General features: G+C 37.7%; 1 protein-coding gene and 1 pseudogene across 1 annotated transcript; one reads left to right on the top strand and one right to left on the bottom strand.

The window, feature by feature from the left end:
* The first annotated feature begins 8,697 nt into the window (after positions 1–8,697).
* On the top strand, positions 8,698–20,901 carry wrnip1 (WRN helicase interacting protein 1). The gene is made up of 7 exons (XM_085389901.1): positions 8,698–9,439; positions 15,617–15,811; positions 16,612–16,850; positions 17,344–17,561; positions 18,802–18,957; positions 19,911–19,990; positions 20,096–20,901. Exons 1-7 carry the CDS (start codon positions 8,798–8,800, stop codon positions 20,375–20,377), a joined length of 1,812 nt encoding a protein of 603 aa, XP_085246027.1. The 5' UTR covers positions 8,698–8,797; the 3' UTR covers positions 20,378–20,901.
* An 841-nt stretch (positions 20,902–21,742) lies between these two features.
* On the bottom strand, positions 21,743–22,852 carry LOC146648048 (chymotrypsin-like elastase family member 3B; annotated as a pseudogene).
* Between the last annotated feature and the right edge of the window lie 128 nt (positions 22,853–22,980).

The raw sequence follows: 22,980 nt of genomic DNA, 5'->3' as shown, positions 1-22,980 counted from the left end.
TTGTTTCGTTTTGTTTTTTGCCTTTCTGAGTTCATTCTGTACCCATAAGTACACGGATGCCAAAATGAAGGAAGGATCCAGCTTTGCTCAAGCTACCATGAAATTCTTTTGACAACAGAGGCACAGAGCACAAATTGAGCCACGGTGACCTTAGCCAAACTCGTTGTGACTCGAGCCAAAGTCTGGCCTCACTGGTGCAAAGGACCAGGGAAGGTTCTGAACTCTGCAAAGGAAAGTGCAAGCAAGTGAAGTGGGACAAAAAGAGTTTACCTGTCGGCTTATGTTTCATGACAAGTCACCACACCGGGTTGAACATTTGTCTAATTTTTTTTTTTTTTTTTTTTTTTTGGTGTAGATACGTTATGTTGAACAAAGCCTTCACAAATCCTTCTACACCAGTGAGACCAGAGAGTGAACCGAACCACTGCTTCCCCTTGTATTTGTATTGTCTCGTGTCTCGCTAAAGCAAGACAGCTGCAGCGGGAAGACCAAGTAACTGTGACAGGGCAGAAACAGATGGAATGAAATGGACCATCAGTCACTCAAGGTAAGACACCAGTGCTCACACCTGTCTTTGAATGCCAGCAGATGACAGACAGCATGGGAATTAACAGCATGTTGTGTCAATTTAATGAGCTCGGACACTTTGCTTTCTTACAGTGTGCATGTGCATGTAACAAACACAAATATTAAAGACAAGACAGAGCAAATGATTCTGCAACATGGTGTTGTTGTCATATCAGTGGACATTAAACGCAACCTTGCAACATCCTGGCACAATCTCGGTAGATCTGTCAGTGGTCAGCGGTGGGAGGTTACGAAACCCAGCAGGAGATATAAAGAGACATTAGACTTATGACATAAAGCAAATGTCAAGTTTATATCACTTACACTTTACAGTGAAACTAATACCAAAGAAAGTAACAGCATCACGGCCAGGGCTCAAAGTCGTCTCTCACCATCTCTGCCAAGAGCGAGTATGTGTACACACAATGTGGAAGCTGTGAAATCTTTGCCCGGTCTGCTGCTGCGTGGTTAAAAGTTGTTACGTTAATGTGACAGCAAAATCACTGGGATGTTTAGCGGCATTGTGTAATGCATAAATGATGAATGCTTTATAAATTATTCAAAATAATTCTTTGTTATATTTACGGGTGCGTATCCCAGTTGAACTTGTAGTTCTCGAGTGACTTCTAGAGTGGAAAACATGTGAAGGTAAATTGATATACAGCACAGGGGACAACACCTTTAAATAGTAGAACTTAGAACTTTTGAGATCACCGTGTACCCTTTGTATCCCCAAAGTCATACGTAATAAAAGCACTAAGAAGAATCAATCTAGTTTATGCCACAATCACTTGGTTGCAACTGATGAAGCTGATTTATCACTCAGTGAATAAGTTCTTTGCCGTGTTGCAAAAAAAACCCCAGAAAACAGATGATGTTTTTGAATGTCTTATTTCTTCTACAACCATTCAAAAGCCCAAATATATTTATTTTCCCTGGTAAATTGCAGAAAAATCCTCTGCGAATTCATAATTATGAACTAACTGTGCATAGATTTTTGTCACTGACCTCATTTTTTTAAGCTTCAATAAATTGTCACATTATTTTGGTTATTTATTATACATTCAAGGGACATGCTTTTGGAAAATGAATGCTTAGAGGCATTTTTCTGCACAAATAATTGCTGAAAGACTTACATGTTGCTTCAAATTTCCGATGAACCTATGTACCCCTCATTGTCCTCACCTGTATGCATACATCCATCTACACATACTGTGTACATGCAGCATAGTATGTTTTTTTTTGTTTGTCTGTTTATTCATTTAAGCTTCTGTTGACAGCAGTGGAAGAATATAAAAAATGAAAAGAAGATACAAAAATGTAAAAAAGTTTACCTAAATGCCCTACAAATGTGTTTGTTTGCTTGCTTGCTTGCTTGTTTAGACAGCATTTTTTAAAGGGTCAGTGTGTGAATATTGTGGCATGACCCTCTGCATTAGGTTATTTGTTTGGCACTGAGACAAGATTAAAAATGGGCTGCCCTTACAGAGAACACAATGTCCTGGGAAGCTCTGGGGATGTGTGCTATGGCCACCATCCAGTCACCTCTCCGTCTCCGCTCACACACCGCTCTGTCTGCCAGCTCTGGCTATACTTTCTCTTGGAAACTTGTGGGCTTAAATGTGACTGGCAACCATGAAACTCAACTCCTCATGCTAATGTCTAAGAAGCCTCTTCTTTTCTCCCGCTGTCATCTCAGATTTTGTCTTGGCATGCAAACACGTTTTGCTGCTGCACTTTGACAGACTTTCTGGTTCTGTTTATATAATGTCATGAAACCACACTACACAGCGTCCTGATGATTCAATATAGTGAGACGCACACACTCCAACTTCACCCTCACCCTCTCGTTGCATACAAATATGTCTGTCTTGTTAAATGCAATTGTCACGAGGACGCATTGTGTGCACATTTCTGTATGCAAACTGAAATATGTACATATTTTGAAAGCAGCTTTTGGATCCTCCATCCAATGACCATTTAAGAAAATACAGTCATTTTTTGGGTGCTTTCACTGGTTTAATTTTTCAAATAGAAGGTGTTGTGATTTCCCATTATATTGTTAGTCATATACCACAAGGAGTGCTTCAAATAAAACCAACAAAGTGCCAGAAAACTTTCATACACGACCACCTGAGGGTCACTCCAAAAAGGAAGCTAATCCTGATAGACTCCTGTGTTATAATTTCCAACATCAGGGTAGAAATAAACATACTTACAGCTTGGTACAAAAAATATTTTCCCTTTTATAGCATATTGTCCACGCCAATGACAACTGTACAGTGGTTCCATTTCTTCCTAATTCTACAAGCTGCAAATTCTACAAGCTGGATACATTTTTTTTACATCATCTTGTAATTTTCTTATATTGTGGTGACTTCTGCCTTATAGTGCATCACATAAAGTTACAGAGATTATAAAAAATGACTGACTGAATGCTGCTTCAATGTTCCTCCACATAACATATAATCAGACAATATACATCTACAACTGTATGCAAGTCTATAAACACAATACACCCTCAAAATTTCTGTATCTCTTGAAAATAATTTATTTTTTATCTTTAAACATTGCTTTAATTCCACATTTAAACTGCTTCCATATTTCACACAAAAACTTCTTATGGTTCAATATTGTGCATCTTTAGATTTAACGTATGCCTTAAATTGTACCCATCCAATTTAAATTGCTTAAACAAAAATTCATAGGCAACGACCCATACAAAGAGAACAGTAAAATTACCTGCATACTGTCACAGTTGTTTGTTGTTGTTTTTTAATCTAAGCACTGCTCAGAATAATTTCATTCATTTGCTTCTACATAGCACAATAATCCTTATTGTAATCCTAATTCACTCCCATTAACATCAAGTGCAGTCCCACTGAGGAATATATTCCCTAAGGCACTATTATTACCAGTATGGAAATGTAAGGAGCGTTTTACACAAGAGATATCAACGTTAGTGACAGACTGCAAAGAAAGCTTGGTCAAATACGTGCCACTCTCCTAGAGTAAATGTCAGTGTGTGTCTCCTAAATGCCAAGGAATGGAAACAAGAGAGGGTGAGAAGTCTTCAGCTTGTCTCTATGGTATACTGCCACAGTATTAAAGATAACTAGAGGATGCGTGTATTTATAAGCAGCGGTGTATATAGGCAGTGTATATATTTACTCTCAGTCAGATTTCCCTCAGTATACATGAGCTTTCTTCAAAATAAAATGCCATGTAAGAGTTCTGATGGAAACAAAAACACATAGGAGACAAAGTGAACTGAACTGTTGAGCTGCAAACAACAAAAGACAAAACTGTTGAGTTGCAGAAAACATTTTTTGCTCTGATGTCAGCCCCTGAATGTACTACACTAAATCAAGGCTGCCAAAAATCACTAAGTCGCTAGATGGCAGCAAAGCCAGAATCTCCTGTCTGTTTCATCATTCAGCAGAGACACTACATTATTGTGTCTGTCATGCTCTGCCACTAGAGTACACTGTACCTTTACAGGTGATTCTCTAATGTGCTCCCACAAACGCCACCAGCTACAGTCCTAAATCAGTCCCAACAAACTGAATGTTGTGCAAAGAACTTTCCAACTTCTAATAAGCATAAGAGGAAGCCAAAGATTGTGCTGACATTCCCTTGTGGCAGTAACTGTTAAAACACAAGAAGAACAAAGCAAGTACTAAACTACACAAACAATCTAGCTCAACTATAAATTCTGCATTTACAAAGTTATTAATCTTCATCTGCTATTGACACTGACAGCGGATTTTTAGTTAAACTACTTACTTGTGATGTACTGTGGCATTGTATGTAACAGGATTTAGGCCAATTGGGTACATAAGTTTGTCTTGTTGTAATGAATTACAGGCAAATATAGTTTACATCTGTGGCACTTGTGTTGTCTGAAGTGTCATACAGACTTGCTGAGGCCAGACTTTCCATGAAACCTAAGGGTACAATAGAGCACAACATCATTTTCCTGTGTAGTATACAACTTGAACTGGACTTCACCTGTAGAATAAAAACTTTTATTATGCATCAGGTAATATTTATGTATTTTGATCCCAGCAGTGAATCTTTAGTCTATTCCAAGGAACTGAAGAAGACTAAGAGCAGAAGAGAGGTGATTATGTTCAAGTAAGGGGATATCTGCAGAAAACAGCGGTTCTTTTGACATAGTAAACTAAGTAAGTAAAGTTTATTTATACTTTATAGAGCTTTTCATAGACATAAAAGTCTCAATGCACTGTACAATAAAAAAAACAAAAAAAACCACACTTAATACCAATAGATACATGCAGCAAGACATAGCTGTAGGGTTAAAACACTGTATATCACTATCCAAGAATATTGATTTTAACACATACAGTGGTGTAATGTCCTTTCATTTAAATAATAATACTAATAATACTACTAACTTAAAAATCACCACTAGAAACATGAACACTCAAAAAGTGCAAACCTCCACCAAGGCAGCTCATTTTCTTTATGGTACATATATTTCATTTGTTCTTTTTAAACATACTTTGGAAATTGTACGTTTTTATTTCCGTAAAAAGAAGTGCAAAGTGCCGGCTTTTATTATTCACCCTGTGGAAACCCATTTTAATGTACTTGACATTATTTTGATTATAGTTATTGTTTATTTGTCTAACTGATTAGGCAGCTCATTCTCTTGCTCTTGACATACTTTCGTCAAAGATATAACACGTTTTGGGGCAAAATTGAAAAAAAAAACAGACAGATATGACAGGTCAAATGTGACATGATATTTGGATGCAAACTATAATGTAATATTTAGAATCCCCATAAATCACTCTAATATTGCCAATATAAACATTTTTTTTAAAAGATAAAAGACATATTATGAAAGCTTGACCTAATTAAAGTTTACTTAAAGAAAACATCAGTGGTCCAAAGCAACATGACATTAAGAATCCTCATAAATCCTTCCCTATATGCCTATATGCTGTCGATATAAACAATGGAAGTAAGAAACACAATTTTAAATAGCTCTGTATAGCATTATTATCACTTTGACCTTCAGATCAATTTATTAACCTTGAAGGAGAGGTCAGAGGTCAGATGTAACATGATATCTTAAATCTTTATATGGTACTTTTTATATGTTAATGATACATACCACACATGTAGGAATCGTAGTTTATACGTTATAAGGGTTTTTTGGTCAATTTATGACTCATAAATCGTGAAGTTGACCTTGATGACTTTGGTGGATGTGCGCCAAATTTTCATAGGTTGTTAACATGCCCCCACTCGGCGACTCTTTAAAGTTTTAGCAGAATTCATTGAAAATTTCTCGAGCCATCGTGTTTACAGACAGAATGACACTCGTGCACGCACGCAAAACTGACAAAGCATAACTTCCTTAGTGGAGGGAATAATTCTATTCTGCAAGAAAAATACAGTCCTGATGTGACAGTAAACACTGTTCTGCCCTTCTTGAAGGACATAGCAATGTGGACGGTGATTACCAGGTAAGAGCTGGTATTAGATGTTGCTTTAAACGCTGCTGCTGTCACCTCTTCTTAACACAGAGTTTTTGGTAGGATTGATACTATTTGTTGTAGGCCCTTTTTAATGATTGCCAGCAAGCAAAAACACAATTAGTGTTTCAGAGTAAAAGAAAACATAACTCACAGTGCAACAGTATTGTTATATGTGTACGTAATAGGGCCATTAACATTCACTTATTAATACCTCAATAAATCAAAGATGTCTTCTTCTAATTAGATTTTAAAACAACATGGCATAGCATCTTACACAGATCCAAAAAAAATGCAATTAAACAAATATGTTTTAGTATTCTGTGCTGTCTCATTAGGACTTATAACAACAAAATGATCCCCATAATGAAAAGACTGGATCTGAATATAATGTTTTTGTTTGCAAAGGTTCTTTGTCCCATCTGCTAGCTCATCAAAGCATTAAGACAATCAAACTCTTCACAGAACAACTGCTGACTATTCAAATGCTTACATTGAAACCCATACAATGAAAAAATGTAAAATACTGATAACCATTGTTTAAAAACACAAAGATATTTTAGCTTTTTACGATTAACGTGTAAATATTGTCCCACATATCAGAAGGTTTTGTATGTACCTGAATGGTGAACGCTCTTTGCTGCCTCCTGTAGTAGAATAAATCATACAGGCTGTGCCAGAGGTAGGAAAGAATCAGACACATGCTGTTGACTAGCCAGATATCCCAGAATGTGACAAAGTTGTCCATGGCTTTCACTTTACCCTTCATCCTTCCCTTTCCGCCTCGCTTTGCCTATATTTAACTACAAACGGCCTTTGAAAGCTCAAGGAGGAGTCTCTCAAGTGAAGCTGATGAGCGTATACTTTCTCAGGATAAGAGCTGGCAGGACATTAATGCTACTTTACCTCCCGCAGCCTCTTTTAATTCAGCCAAGGGTCCTACTTCAATCAGCACTTGCAGCTAAAGGAAGGGCAGTGTGTCCTCATGACAAAAGAGTGACAGGTGCCAGCAAAGGGTGTCTGGGAGATAAGCTCTCTCTCACGCTGTCCAGTCACTCCAGCTGTATTAGGAATCGACCTTTTTTAAATTTTCTATATCACTTTTGTCCCATTGATCTCCACTTTAAAACTGAGAATCACAGAATGAAGAAAAACTAAATTAAATCAGCACAGCATTGACTCTGAAGAGTGAGAGAATTGTTATGGGTTTCCAGCTCGCTGTCAACACAGACCCAGTGTAAACCAATAGCCTGTGCTATGCAATTCCCACTGCAAATGTCACAAAGACTATTACATGAAGGATTAGACTCAATGATTCCAGCTGTATCAGTTTCATATATAATAATTATTAAATGACACTACAAATGAACTTCTAATCAGTACTTCATGGTGGCTCTGAAGAGCTTTAAGCTCAGCACCATATCTTCAGTATATTGTGCAATAAAGACGTGTGTGAAAGGTGTGTGAATATATATAACCACAATCCCAAGAATGTATTATCTGGCTAAGAGTGGTACGTCACAGCTACACAGCTATGTGTAGCATGTCTGGAAACCTCCTCTGACTTGACCAGTCATTCTGCCAAACACAACACAGAGCTCACTTTTGGCTTCTGGGTGGAGGCATGTCTAAGATTGCTTCTTACAGACAAGACAGAGAAGTGTTGAGGCACATTAGTTATTGGTTTGTTTTTTGGGGGTTTTTTTTTTTAAATATTATTACTATTATTAATATTGTGTTTTATTTTTAATATTTGATCAACTGGAATTCCTCAATTTACTGAGGTCAGATTTAAGTTTCTTTTTCCCCCAATGTATTTCAAATGTTTTGTAAAATTATAACAAGTGTTGCTGATTATGTTATTTCTGGATACTGATAGACATTGATCCTGAATATGAGATCTTAGAAGTTTATCATTTAAACTTATGAACTGTGAATTTTCGCAGTGGTGTATTTTTACTGATACAGTTCAATAAACATTTTCTCCATTATAGATATAAACAATTAGATAAAGATGAAGAACAGTTAAATGGGTCATTTAAAAGACATTTAACTGGAAATAAAGAAAGCACATTCAGAATTTACAATAGAGAAATTATTAGAGAATTATTTGAATAGCGAAAACTTGCTGAAAACTTAAAATGCTTGTTCCCACAGTCTTGCAAAACCACAGCCACAACTTGCATGCCTGGGGGCATACAGGTCCTCCCGACTTTTCAGAGGAATTCACACTTTCAAACAAACAGCTCCACAAGACTATATGATTAACTTCACCGAGGTTCTTTTACTTTGACATAAAGCTACTTACAAACATCCTGGCACAGATACCTTTCACCCTGAACTCTTACAAAACAATTAAAAAATAATTAGAAATAAAGAGGGATAGAGAAGCTAAAAAAAACTGTGTGGTTCACCTTTTAAGTCCCAATTTTATTTTATTTTATTTTTTTTATAATTAGGTTCTGACTTTTTTTTTTTAAACCTATCGACACAATGTGCTTTCCTGGTGACGGACTGTCTAATCGGCACGTAAACGCACACAGGAACGTAATCCGAAAACTCGTCTAGAAAGGCAAAATGTTCATTAAAAATGTTTTTAAATCTACACACCACACCACAGCTGGTTAAAAAGAAAAAATTAATCATTAAAAATGAAAACGTCAAAAGGTCAACGCCTTGTTTTGGTCACGTGATCAAAGGTCCAACGTTTAGCGGGAACCAACATGGCGAACGAGAAGACAGCTGCAGCACCAGACTCGGTGCAATGTCCCGTTTGTTTTAAAGACTTCACGTCCGCCACAATCAACGGACATCTGGATATATGTCTGCTGAAAGGCGTTACCGACAGCAGCCCGTCCACAGCAGACGAGAGCGGACCTCCCGTAAAGAAATCCCGCACTGGTCCCGAGGCTATCATCAAACCTGCAGCCAGCTCCTCCTCCGTGGCCAGCGCGCAGTCACCGGGGATGTTTTCGCTGTTTCAGAGCAACAGGGGGAAACCTCCGGTCCAGACTGAACGGAACGGTTTGTTTGTCGGTAAACAAAGTCCTGGCAGTGCTGCCAGCAAGGGGGTGAAACGTTTACTGAACGAGGAGGCGGATCTTGGAGCGGCAGGTACAGAGACTTTGAGGAGTCAGCAGCCCGCGCCTGCATCCAGCGGGCAGGGCTTGAAAACGGCGAAACGTCTGTCACCGCGGACGTTGCTTGCAGTAGACAAACCTCTGGCGGAGGTGCTGAGACCAGAAACACTGGAGGAATACTTTGGCCAAAATAAAGTTGTAGGAGAGCAAAGTCTCTTCCGGCCACTTCTTGACTCCCAGGAAATACCGTCGCTGATCCTCTGGGGACCCCCGGGATGCGGAAAGGTGTGGAGGTGACCCAGTATGATGCTGCATCTCTCCCCAGCTTTGCTTAGTATTTTCCTGCTGTTTGATATGTGATGGTTAAAACACCTTATTGCCACTGATTCAGCTCCCCTCACTTTATTTACTGGTGTCAAGCCAGCCTCCAATTCGAGACTTGCAGTCAAGCCAGCCTCCAGTTTGTTTTACGTTCCCTGTGTATTCAAAGTATTACGGGAATGGATGTGGAAACCGGATTTCAAAATAAAAGCCAACTTCGAGTGAATTAACAGATATGTTAAGAACATAATAACATATAATTTAGGCTTTTTTTTTTTTTACAAACTCTAGTGTTAGATCTATATGACACAGCCTTGTACCCTAATTGTGCCCTGTCACTATCAAGGCCATCTTATTTTGGATTTCAAAGTAAAAGCCCTGTGAATCTTCATTTTTGAACTACTCTTTCAATGACTTAATAATGCTCTTAAAAGCAAAAGTCGTATTTCCAAATACTATTTGAACTTTATATCAACACTTTCCAACCACAGTCTTTTTACAGTGATACCATATCAATATCAAGTCAGTCTGATTTTGCCTTTCATAGTAATGGCCCTTTGAAATTGTCCATAATTGACTTAATCTTCTAACGATTCAAAATGCTCTAAAATGAAAAATTCTTGTTTCCACAGGGTAATTCCACCTTAGATCAACAGTATACAGCCCCACAGTGATACCATATCAATATCAAGTCATTCTGATTATGCCTTCCAAAATAAAAGCCTTTTTAAATTGTCCATAATTGACCTAACTTTCAGTGATTTCAAAATGCTCTAAAATGGAAATTTCCTGTTTCCACAGGGTAATTCCACTTTAGATCAACAGTATACAGCCCCACAGTGATACCATATCAATGTCAAGTCATTCTGATTTTGCCTTCCAAAGTAAAAGCTTTTTCAAATTGTCCACAATTGACCTAACTTTCAGTGATTTCAAAATGCTCTAAAATGGAAAATTCCTGTTTCCACAGGGTAATTCCACCTTAGATCAACAGTATACAGCCCCACAGTGATACCATATCAATATCAAGTCATTCTGATTTTGCTTTCAAAAATAAAAGCATTTTCAAACTGCCCATATCTGACTTGATCCTGGAACAATTTCAAAATGCTCTAAAATGGAAATTTCCTGTTTCCACAGGGTAATTCCACTTTAGATCAACAGTATACAGCCCCACAGTGATACCATATTAATATCAAGTCATTCTGATTTTGCCTTCCAAAGTAAAAGCCTTTTCAAATTGTCCACAATTGACCTAACTTTCAGTGATTTCAAAATGCTCTAAAATGGAAATTTCGTGTTTCCACAGGATAATTCTACTCCAGATCAACAGTATACAGCCCCACAGTGATACCATATTAATATCAAGTCATTCTGATTTTGCCTTCCAAAGTAAAAGCCTTTTCAAATTGTCCACAAAGATGTCATTCTAAATAAAGAAATTACAAAACAGCTTGCAAACCAACCATGACATCTTTCCACAGACTTAAAATATAAACGTACTATCAATTACAACCTAGTGGCAATTTCAGCTTCCTTTTACATCATCTTTATGATTCAATTCTGTCATAATCAATTGAGTCTGATTTTGCTTTTCAAAATGAAAACCCAATATGTGTTGAAACAGCAATTTTCATTTTTAAAACATTCTGAAATAATTGAAAGAGTATATCACATATGGACAAATTCGACGGGCCATTAATTTGAAAGGCGAAATCAGACCAACATGAAATTTACATGGTTTTACTGTCGGGTTGGATACTGTTGATCTAAAGTGGAATTATCCTGTGGAAACAGCATCTTTCAATTTAAGAGCATTTTGAAATCGTTAAACGAGTAGGTCGTCTACGGGCAATTTGAAAATACTTTTATTTTGGAAGGCAAAATCAGAGTGACTTGATCTTAACATCGTATCTCTGTGGGGTTGTATACTGTTGATTTAAAGTGAAATTATTCTGTGGAAACAGAAAATTTCCTTTTTAGAGCATTCCGAAATCACTGAAAGTTAGGTAAGTTATTGGCATTTTCAACAGGCCATTATTTTGGAAGGCAAAATCAGAATGACTTGAAATTGAAGTAGTACCATGGTGTGGATGTACACTTTTGATCTAACATGGATTCATCCTGTGGAAAGAGCAAGTTTCATTTTTAGAGCGTTCTGAATTCTTTAAAAGAGTAGGTCGTATATCGGCAATTTGAAAAGTCTTTTATTTTGGAAGGCAACATCAGACTGATTTGATATTGATATGGTATCACTGTGGGGTTGGATACTATTGATCTAAAGTGGAATTATGCTGTGGAAACAGCAATTTTCCATCTTAGAGCATTTTGAATTCGCTCCAAGAGTAAGTCATATATGGGCAAATTGAAAAAGCTTTTATTTTGAAAAGCAAAATCAGACTGACTTGAAATTGACATGGTAACATCGTGAGGTTGTATACTGTTGATCTAAAGTGGAATTACCCTGTGGAAACTGAAATCTTCCTTTTTAGAGCATTCTGAAATCACTGAAAGTTAGGTAAATTATGGGCATTTTCAACAGGCCATTATTTTGGAAGGCATAATCAGAATTACTTGAAATTGATATGGTAACATCGTGAGGTTGTATACTGTTGACCTAAAGTGAAATTATCCTGTGGAAACAGCAATTTTCACTTTTAGAGCATTTTGAAATCTTTAAAAGAGTAGGTCGTATCTTGGCAATTTGAAAAGTCTTTTATTTTGGAAGGCATAATCAGAATGACTTGATATTAATATGGTATCACTGTGGGGCTGTATACTGTTGATCTGGGGTGGAATTATCCTGTGGAAACAGGAAATTTCCATTTTAGAGCATTTTGAAATCACTGAAAGTTAGGTCAATTGTGGACAATTTGAAAAGGCTTTTACTTTGGAAGGCAAAATCAGAATGACTTGATATTAATATGGTATCACTGTGGGGCTGTATACTGTTGATCTAAAGTGGAATTACCCTGTGGAAACAGGAAATTTCCATTTTAGAGCATTTTGAAATCACTGAAAGTTAGGTCAATTATGGACAATTTAAAAAGTATTTTATTTTGGAAGGCATAATCAGAATGACTTGATATTGATATGGTATCACTGTGGGGCTGTATACTGTTGATCTAAAGTGGAATTACCCTGTGGAAACAGGAATTTTCCATTTTAGAGCATTTTGAAATTGTTCCAGGATCAAGTCAGATATGGGCATTTTGAAAATGCTTTTATTTTTGAAAGCAAAATCAGAATGACTTGATATTGATGTGGTAACATCGTGAGGTTGTATACTGTTGACCTAAAGTGAAATTATCCTGTGGAAACAGCAATTTTCACTTTTAGAGCATTTTGAAATCTTTAAAAGAGTAGGTCGTATCTTGGCAATTTGAAAAGTCTTTTATTTTGGAAGGCATAATCAGAATGACTTGATATTGATATGGTAACATCGTGAGGTTGTATACTGTTGACCTAAAGTGGAATTATCCTGTGGAAACAGCAAAATTCTTTTTAAGAACATTTTGAAATCGTTAAAAAAGTAGGTCGTATATATGCTCAATTTGAAAGGGCATTTATTTTGGAAGGCATAATCAGAATGACTTGATATTGATATGGTATCACTGTGGGGCTGTATACTGTTGATCTAAGGTGGAATTACCCTGTGGAAACAGGAATTTTCCATTTTAGAGCATTTTGAAATTGTTCCAGGATCAAGTCAGATATGGGCAGTTTGAAAATGCTTTTATTTTTGAAAGCAAAATCAGAATGACTTGATATTGATATGGTATCACTGTGGGGCTGTATACTGTTGATCTAAGGTGGAATTACCCTGTGGAAACAGGAATTTTCCTTTTTAGAGCATTTTGAAATCACTGAAAGTTAGGTCAATTATGGACAATTTGAAAAGGCTTTTATTTTTGAGAGCAAAATCAGAATGACTTGATATTGATATGGTATCACTGTGGGGCTGTATACTGTTGACCTAAAGTGGAATTACCCTGTGGAAACAGGAATGTGCCATTTTAGAGCATTTTGAAATTGTTCCAGGAGCAACTCAGATATGGGCAGTTTGAAAATGCTTTTATTTTTTAAAGCAATATCAGAATGTCTTGATATTGATATGGTAACATTGTGAGGTTGTATACTGTTGATCTGGAGTGGAATTACCCTGTGGAAACAGGAAATTTCCATTTTAAAACATTTTGAAATCACTGAAAGTTAGGTCAATTATGGACAATTTAAAAAGGCTTTTATTTTGGAAGGCATAATCAGAATGACTTGATATTGATATGGTATCACTGTGGGGCTGTATACTGTTGATCTAAGGTGGAATTACCCTGTGGAAACAAGAATTTTTCATTTTAGAGCATTTTGAATCGTTAGAAGATTAAGTCAATTATGGACAATTTCAAAGGGCCATTACTATGAAAGGCAAAATCAGACTGACTTGATATTGATATGGTATCACTGTAAAAAGACTGTGGTTGGAAAGTGTTGATATAAAGTTCAAATAGTATTTGGAAATACGACTTTTGCTTTTAAGAGCATTATTAAGTCATTGAAAGAGTAGTTCAAAAATGAAGATTCACAGGGCTTTTACTTTGAAATCCAAAATAAGATGGCCTTGATAGTGACAGGGCACAATTAGGGTACAAGGCTGTGTCATATAGATCTAACATTAGAGTTTGTAAAAAAAAAAAAAAGCCTAAATTATATGTTATTATGTTCTTAACATATCTGTTAATTCACTCGAAGTTGGCTTTTATTTTGAAATCCGGTTTCCACATCCATTCCCGTAATACTTTGAATACACAGGGAACGTAAAACAAACTGGAGGCTGGCTTGACTGCAAGTCTCGAATTGGAGGCTGGCTTGACACCAGTCTTTAACTGTGGGGGACAAATTAAACGAAAAACCTGTATCCTTCACCCCTAAGATGATAACCGGGCGGTATTATTGGGTCAATTCCAAAGGTCACTATAAATCAATGCAAAGTATTTCGGCATGATCACGTTTTATGTCTTATTGTAAAGGAGGCGATGAGTTTCAAAATTAAGTGAATCACGTGCTGTGCTGTTTTGTCCTTGTCCTATGCCACGCTCTCCAAACACCAACCGAGATGACTAAAGTCAGACGTGTCGCATCATTCATTAAAGTTTTCCTTTAATTTGTCATTAATGATATGCAGATGATGACAATAAGTCATCATCTGCTCTCGGCAACTAGTACTCAGAATTGAAGATGGTTGAACCGACTGAGTTCTAATTTCTAAAAAAAAAAGAAAATCAGGGATATTGAACAAAAACTTGTACTTTAAAAAATGTCATTATATAAAATTATCAAATGTTAATGTACAGTATAACCATATAAATATTTAACACTCTACCTCATCCATATAGTGCTTTAAAGGTGTTTTTTTAAATATAACTTATAAAGTTTCATCTATTCAGTGATTCTTAAAGCTCTACTCTGATTGTTCACACAAAAAATATTTTAATTTAAGAAGCTTTTATCAGTTTTCTTTTAGTAATATGGCAATTTTCTGTTGAATTAATAATCCACAAATTGCTGAAATTATTGTGGGTAAGAGAAAAAAAATTATTGTGATTAATTATTCGAGTGCAAATTTCTTATATTCTAATAATTACAGTCTCAGTTTTGGCATGAAACTTGGGGCTTGTCCATTTTGCACCTTTTTTCTTGTATGTTTTTAAATAATTATTGTCTAGATTAATGCTGAATATCCAATACAGTGGATTTAAGTGAATTTTCAGCTGTGGTACTCTTTGTTGTATTCAAGTAGAACTGTCGTGTTGGAAGAGTGAATGATGGCATCTGTGGCTGCTCGGTTGGTGGTACAGCTTGTTAATGACTCCTTAGGCATGTTGAGCTGCCAGCGTGGCTCATTGAGCAGTCACTAGCCATTCCCAGACTTTGTCGGCATGCTTTTCTGACACTTTATCTCTTCTTTGACCCTCCTGTCGACTGCTTTGCCGCAGTCAGGTTTCCTCATCGAATAGACGAGTCACAAAATCAGCTCATTTAACTTGATTACACATCACAGAAACTTCTCGATGAAAGCTGCATTACATGTTCTGCCTGTGAGTTTACGTTAAATTACTCTCCATGTGGCTCGCTGTATTTCAGACCACTCTAGCCCACATCATTGCCAGCACCAGTAAGAAGAAGGGGACGGCTCGCTTTGTAACTCTGTCCGCCACCAGTACATCCACCAATGAGGTCAGAGAAGTGATAAAGCAAGCGCAAAACGAGCTCCGACTGTGCAAGAGGAAGACCATCCTGTTCATCGATGAAATTCACCGCTTCAATAAATCCCAACAGGTGAGGAGGTATTTTAGAGCAGAAAGTTGTACTCTGCTTGTTGCAAACTTTTTTTTTATGTTCTTCCCCCTGCTAATAAGATTGTATATCAGCACGAGTGTATATGTATGTATAAACAGCTTACGGGACCATCTTTATCCCTTCAAAAACAGCACGAGTTCTCCAGCTCATGTCTTTGATCTATTGGAAACATACATTTTTGGGGTTTCGACTGATAATAATAAGTAGAAACGATTTATTTACATTTTGTCTCCTAATTCATTGGTAACTAAATGGTTCATGTTTATGTTTTACAGAAATCTTAAATGGTTCTATCAATCAATATAATCCATTGTCCTTTATTTGCAGTAGTTTATTCAGAGGTCTGCTTCACTACTGGTACCAAATATTGCCAAAAGTATTCACTTGTCTGCCTTCAGATGCATATGAACTTGAGTAGCATCCTATTCTTAATCTATAGGGTTTAACATGATAACGACTCAGCCTTGCAGCTTTCACAAATGTTTGTAGAAGCAGTCTGCATGCCTATGTGCTTGAATTTATAGACTTGTGGCCATGGAAGGGATTAGAACACATGAATTCAATGCTTTGGATGGGTGACATCCAATTACTACTTTTGGCACTATACTGTATTTATTCTGAAAACTGAAGCTTTAAATTCTAGCATCCTGTGAAATCCTGTATTATGTGTAACAGTAATATAACAGCCATGTCTAATAGAAACAAGGATTGGTCCAGATCCTTATTGAATGCCCAGTAAAATTAGTCTCACTTGAATCTGTATGTGTTTGCGTCTGTAGGACACCTTCCTTCCACATGTGGAGTGTGGCACAGTCACTTTGATTGGAGCGACCACTGAGAATCCATCCTTCCAGGTGAATGCTGCCCTACTGAGCAGGTGCAAGGTGCTGGTTCTGGAGAAGCTGTCTGTGGAGGCGATGGGCTCGATCCTGAACAGAGCTGTGGCCACACTTGGGATCAGAATCCAGGGACAAGATTCGACAAACCCCAAATATGAAGACCAAACAGATGGACACAGGTAGGTTCCCACAAGCTCCTCGACTGTAGTGTCACACGTGACCAAAAACCTCACTATCTTTGTAATCCTCACATAGTGGGTATCGGAAGATGGAGCCACAGCAATAGTCTCAGCTTTGGTTTTGTTTGATAGTTTGACAGATGAGGTTCAGCACGAGCTATAATCACCTGTTAGCTGCCAGCCGATGATTGCATATAATCTACTATCTGTTTAAGGTAGATTACACAAATCCATCGTTTTAGTTAATTATTTTTTTATGGGGGAAAATAAAAAACAACATTTTGACAAAACTGATGAAATCATTTTGCTGCCAGTCAGAGTGACTTATATCAAGATGTTTTTGAGATGAGTGCTGGTTAAAACGGAAGAGCATAAGACTGAGAATATTCATGATGAAAGGCATTTAAGCATTTATCTGTTTTTTATTTTTTCAATTTTATTCCATATTAAACAGTAGAGGCACTGATACAGTGTATATTTTTAATGTTTTTAGACCAAAGATTTACATTCAGCAAAAAGCCCTGGACACCATGGCCTACCTTTGTGATGGCGACGCAAGAGTCGGACTCAATAGTCTCCAGCTGGCTGTTCAGGCTCAGATGTCCAAAACAAACCTCTTAGCACCCGACGATTCTCCTCAAGAGATACTAGTGACAGAAGAGCATGTCAAAGAAGGTCTCCAAAGGTCCCACATTCTCTATGATAAAGCTGGTAAGCGCAGATGTACTCACATTGTCATTTTAGCATCGACGCTCCTTTCTTTTAAGTTCCTTTTATCAAAGCTGGTCTTTTGGGTGTCACTATGTGCAACTAGGCCTGAATAAATATTCCAGCTCATAACACTGTGACCCATGCTTGCATCATCCTCACCCTCTGTTTTCAATTGTATTTCCAATACTCTTACATGGAATCCTGTTTATGTGGAAAATGTTTTTGCAGGTGGGACCAAGAGGCAGAAATTACCGGCCTCTTGCCTCTAATTTCTTATTGAAACTGCTAATTTTTTACGTCTGTTTTGCTGGAAAACGTCACCAGAGGTCCTGGGATAACGGTTGTTTCAATAAAAGAAGAGGCTTTGTCTTTAAGGATGTGGGCAGCACTAGGCAGCACAAATCGCTCCATACTTTACAAATCCACATTTTTTAAATTCCTCTCGGCAGCGTCATTTATAGCACTCGTCATGAGTACTTTCATGCTTTGAGCTTAACAGCTCTATCATATTACGCCCCAGTGTCTTTGATCACCATTATATAACGGGGACAAACCTTATTTCTTGCGTTTCTTCGCCCCTGCTAGGTATTTAAGTGTGCTGTGTGTTTCTTGTGAGTGCAGTGCAGGTATTTTAGCTGAGCGTCAGAGCAGCGTGTGCTATTCGTTCATACCAGATTCATAAAACGAAGCGCTTTGAGACTTTTTTTTTTTTTTTTTATTGCATTCATAGCTAACTGATATTTTAATGTTTTTGCTCATTACAATAACTTATAAGGCCCGCGTTTACCTATAATCAGTGCTTTTTTTTTAGTCTGCTGTAGTTTTAGCTGTTCTTATCACCTTTGCTCATCATGCACAGAACTCCTCAGACTCATTAGTCCTCCACACTGTCCTGTTACACAACACGCAGCTGTCCCAAAAGATGGAGATTTACTGTTCCCTGCTTCACTGGGAGATGAAGCCATCATTCAGCTTGACTAATGACTTTAATGGAGACGGTATTCATCTATTTTTGCCTGATCAGTCTTTGTTTTTTTAGATAAGGTCGTTTTTTTCAGTATGTAATGTCCTTCAATCTCTTGGTTTGAAAATTGCTGATGGAATGCCACCTGAAGAAAAATCTTCTTATCTGTTTGAAACATTTCGTGTGTGTGTGTGTGTGTGTGTGTGTGTGTGTGTGTGTGTGTGTGTGTGTGTGTGTGTGTGTGTGTGTGTGTGTGTGTGTGTGTGTTACTTAAAGGTGAAGAGCATTACAACTGCATATCAGCGTTACATAAGTCTATGAGAGGCTCCCATGAGAATGCGTCTCTATACTGGCTGGGCCGTATGCTTGAGGGTGGCGAGGATCCGCTCTACGTGGCTCGCAGATTGGTCCGCTTTGCCAGTGAAGATGTGGGTAGGTGAATTTAATTATTGCATTATCTCACCTCTACATTTACATATATATATTTATATATTTTAGAATTTTCCAGCTGCAATCATCCGGTGTGTATTGACCTTTTTTTTTTTTTCCCCTGGCACAAAGGGTTAATAAATAGCAAGAAAATCAAAATACACACAGAAAAAAAAAGATACGGGCACTGCTATCAGCCCAATAATTTTTTTAAACATTATCAGTTCATCCCTAAGTTAAAGGCTTCTTACACTTTTTTCCAGTTTTTCTTCTCTACAATCCTAATCACATTTGGCTTTATTATGTCAGTAGAGCTATTTATACTTTTTTATTGTACAATTTTAAGACAAAATAAGGCAATTTTGAATTTGGTGGCAACAATATGTCTCAGAAAAGTTGGGACATGGCAACAAAAGGCTGGAAAAGTAAGAGGTACTACAAAGAAACAGCTGGAGGAACATGTTGCAACTAATTAGTGTAATTGGCAATATTACAGCAACAAGATTAGATATAAAAAAGCATCTTAGAGAAGCAGAGAGTTTCTCAGAAGTAAAGCGCAGAGGTTCAGCAATCTGCCAAAAACTGCATCTACAAATTGTTAAAAAAATGAACTAATTTTCCTCAATGTAACAAAGACTTTAAATATCTCATCATCTATAGTACATAACATTATCAAAAGATTGATGATTAAAGAAATCTCTGTGCATAATGGAGAAGGCTGAAAATCAACATCAGATTCCCGTGATGCTGCATTAAAACCGGGCACGCCGTTGTCATGGAAACCACAGCACGAGCTCAGGAACACTTCTATAAATCGCTGTCTGCGAAAATAGTTCAGAAACTACTGACTGGACTGAAATGCCAGAGAGAGAGAGAGGAAGCTTGACAAAGTAGTCATAATGTTTTTTTAAAAAGTGCTTCTTATTCTGCAGCGTTGCATCCTTCTTGTCTTTCAGGTATGGCAGATCCCGCCGCTCTTACTCAGGCTGTTTCTGCCTTCCAAGCCTGTCATTTCATTGGGATGCCTGAATGTGAGGTAAGCTCAGTGGACCAATCAGTGACTGGAAGTCTCCTGTCTTGTCAACCCTAAAGTTGTCTTCACCTCAGTTTTCTTCCTTTTGTTTCATCTGCTGATCAACAGGTGATCCTCGCTCAGTGTGTGGTCTATCTGGCACGAGCACCCAAGTCTGTTTCGATCTACAAGGCCTATGATAATGTGAAGACCTGTTTGAGAAGCCACAAAGGTCCCCTGCCTCCCGTCCCCTTGCACCTCCGCAATGCCCCAACCAGGCTTATGAAACAGCTGGGATACTCGAAAGGCTACAAATACAACCCAGCCTTCAGCGACCCCGTAGAGCAGGAGTACTTACCTGAGGAGCTGCAAGGAATCAACTTCTTCACCTGGAAGCCCTCAGACTCATGAGTACTTTTGTAAAAACAAAAAACACAAAAGTAAACACAGCAAATTTATTTTCTCCACATAAGTTATATCCACTCAGCTCTGCTTCACTGCATATTATTCTGTAGTTGTCCAGCTACCCTGCTGTACTGACACACTGAACCACAGTTTGAAAACCACTGCTGTCATGTTCTTTAAAACTGAGGCTGCTACAAGGACCAGTTAAGGCTTATTATATAAGCTGTGTATTTACGCTGGCAGTTAAGATTTTTTGTTTGTGTCACAAACTTGTTAATTACAAAGGTTAGAAAAAAATAATAAAAAACTGCACTCATTCTATAAACGGTCATTTCTCATGTTATAGTTTTTACATTTGCTTTGTAGTTATACAAATAGATCAATGACACAGTAACTAAATACACCCAACTCACCTTTGTATTTTCATAATGCTAATTCAGACTTTTTAAAACTGTCCATGTTTGGATTTATCTTTGTAAAACATGTATATATTGTTTAAAATGAATAAATGCATTTCCTTATCTGTTCAATCCTGCATGTTTCTTATAATGTGTAGATGCTTAAAGGAAATGCAAGTCAGACATAATACAAACATTTTATTATACACTTTAATGTTCAGTTTCTTCACATGTTATGAAGTCTAAATCAGTTTTGGGCCGTTGTCTGCAAAGAAACATCACCAGAGTTTGTACCTGTCTCGGAGAGAATTTTCTTTACAGGGCAGTGAAACAGATTCCTGTCATCGACTTCCTGATTTGTTCTTTTTCACATATGAAATATGAATATGAAATATTCCAGATAAAACAAAATTTAATGTCAGATAAAGATAACCCAGGTAAATACAGAATGCAGTTTTTAAATAATTTAAGGGAATAAAGCTATACAACCCTACCTGGCCCTGTGTGAAAAGGTAAATGGCCCACTTAAATTATGAATTAACTTAGAAAAGAGTTCAATTTCACTAACCACACACTGACCTGATTACTGCCAGGCCTGTTGAATCAAAAAGATTACTTTAACAGAACCTGTATAACAAAGTGAAGTATGCTTAAAGATCATGCCACGATCTAAAGAAACTCGAGAACAAATGAGAAACTGTTAAGTTTCCAGATTGATACAAGTGGATGACATCTATCTGTCTGTAAAGGTTACGTCACATCTAAGGCTTTGGGACTCCAGAGAGTAGACAGCCTACCAAAATTACTCCCAAGAATACATCAGCACCTCATCCAGATCACAAATGAACGCAGGACAACATCTAAAAAACAGCAGGCTTCACTTGCCTCAGTTAAGGTCAGAGTTCATGATTCAATAATAAGAAAGAGGCCAGGCAAAAATGGCATCCATGGGGGAGTTCAAAGGTTAAAACCACTACTGGCCTCCAGAGTCACCCTGAACCGTAACACATACACTGAACAGTTTATTTTGCAAAAATATAACAAAGTTCTGTTGTTGTTTTTCACATGGCATGCTGACTTGCTTTCACCTCCTGCACAGACCATTGTTGTCTTTACTGAACCACCCCACCAGTCACTTTAACTGCAGACGCTGTGATCCACCACCTGCTGTGGTGTAGCAGGGGGCTAAAGATCACAACACCAATCAAATCGAATGCATAATAACTGAGTATTTAGAATTTAACAAAGATGTGCCACACTTGACAATAGCAGTGGGTCTTACTGTAGAGACGACCCCACCCTGTGATGTAGCAGGGCTGGTTGTGGGTGAGAGTAGCATCAGGCAAGCCAGCTGAACCTCATCCCTGATAGTGGTTCTCTTCTCCAGTTTTAGTAGGGCAATGTCATTCCTGTGAACAAGGATGAGGAAAAAAATAGACTGTGTCATTGTTTTCCTACAAGTTAAAGAGTAGAAAGCAACACCATATCCACACGACACACAGTTCCATTTGGGGTGTATGAATTTTTCAATGATAATGAACTATTCAGGTCCCTCTTTGTTCATGTCATGCTCAGCAAGAACCACCCTGTATGTGTAGAAACTGGAATTGAAACGAAAAAGGCTTTCAGTTCATCTTCATGACACTTTTTTTTAGTATTCAAAATGGCTGCTTATATGTGATCTGGCCACGAAAACACCAAGAACAAATTCGCTCTCGTGTGATGCAGTGTGCTGCTGTCAAGACCCAGTTAGGTGCAATTATTGTCCCTCCACAAGTGGGTTAGAAGGACCGCAAAGAAACCTGAAAGTAAAGGAAAACTTTGATTGATTTGGATCAGAAATCACATTCACAAGGCTCAGATCCTTCAGCGTTAGCAGCAAGATGCTCTATATGTTTTATCAGTCTGCTGTTGCAAAAACCGTCTTCTTTGCTGTAGCATGCTGGAGTCCAGGCATCAAGGCAAAGGACACAAACAGACTGTACAAACTCATCTGGAAGGCAGAGTCTGTTTTTGGCATGAAGCTCGCCACCCTGGAGGAGGTGAACAGTGACAGAATGCTGGCAAGACTGCTGGCAATCATGGACAATGACTCCCACCCCTCCATAACACACTGGACAATCTGAAGAGCAGTTTCAGTAATGGGTTCCTTCAACTTTGCTATCTGAGGGAACGTTACAGGAGGTTGTTCCTTCCTGTTGCTATCAGACT

The sequence above is a fragment of the Rhamphochromis longiceps genome, linkage group LG18 (genome assembly GCF_057381845.1).
Source record: "Rhamphochromis longiceps isolate RC_006_pf linkage group LG18, R_longiceps_female_GT1.1, whole genome shotgun sequence".
Lineage (NCBI taxonomy): Eukaryota > Metazoa > Chordata > Actinopteri > Cichliformes > Cichlidae > Rhamphochromis > Rhamphochromis longiceps.
Note: the sequence above shows the minus strand (reverse complement) of the source record. Positions and strands in the feature narration are given on the sequence as shown.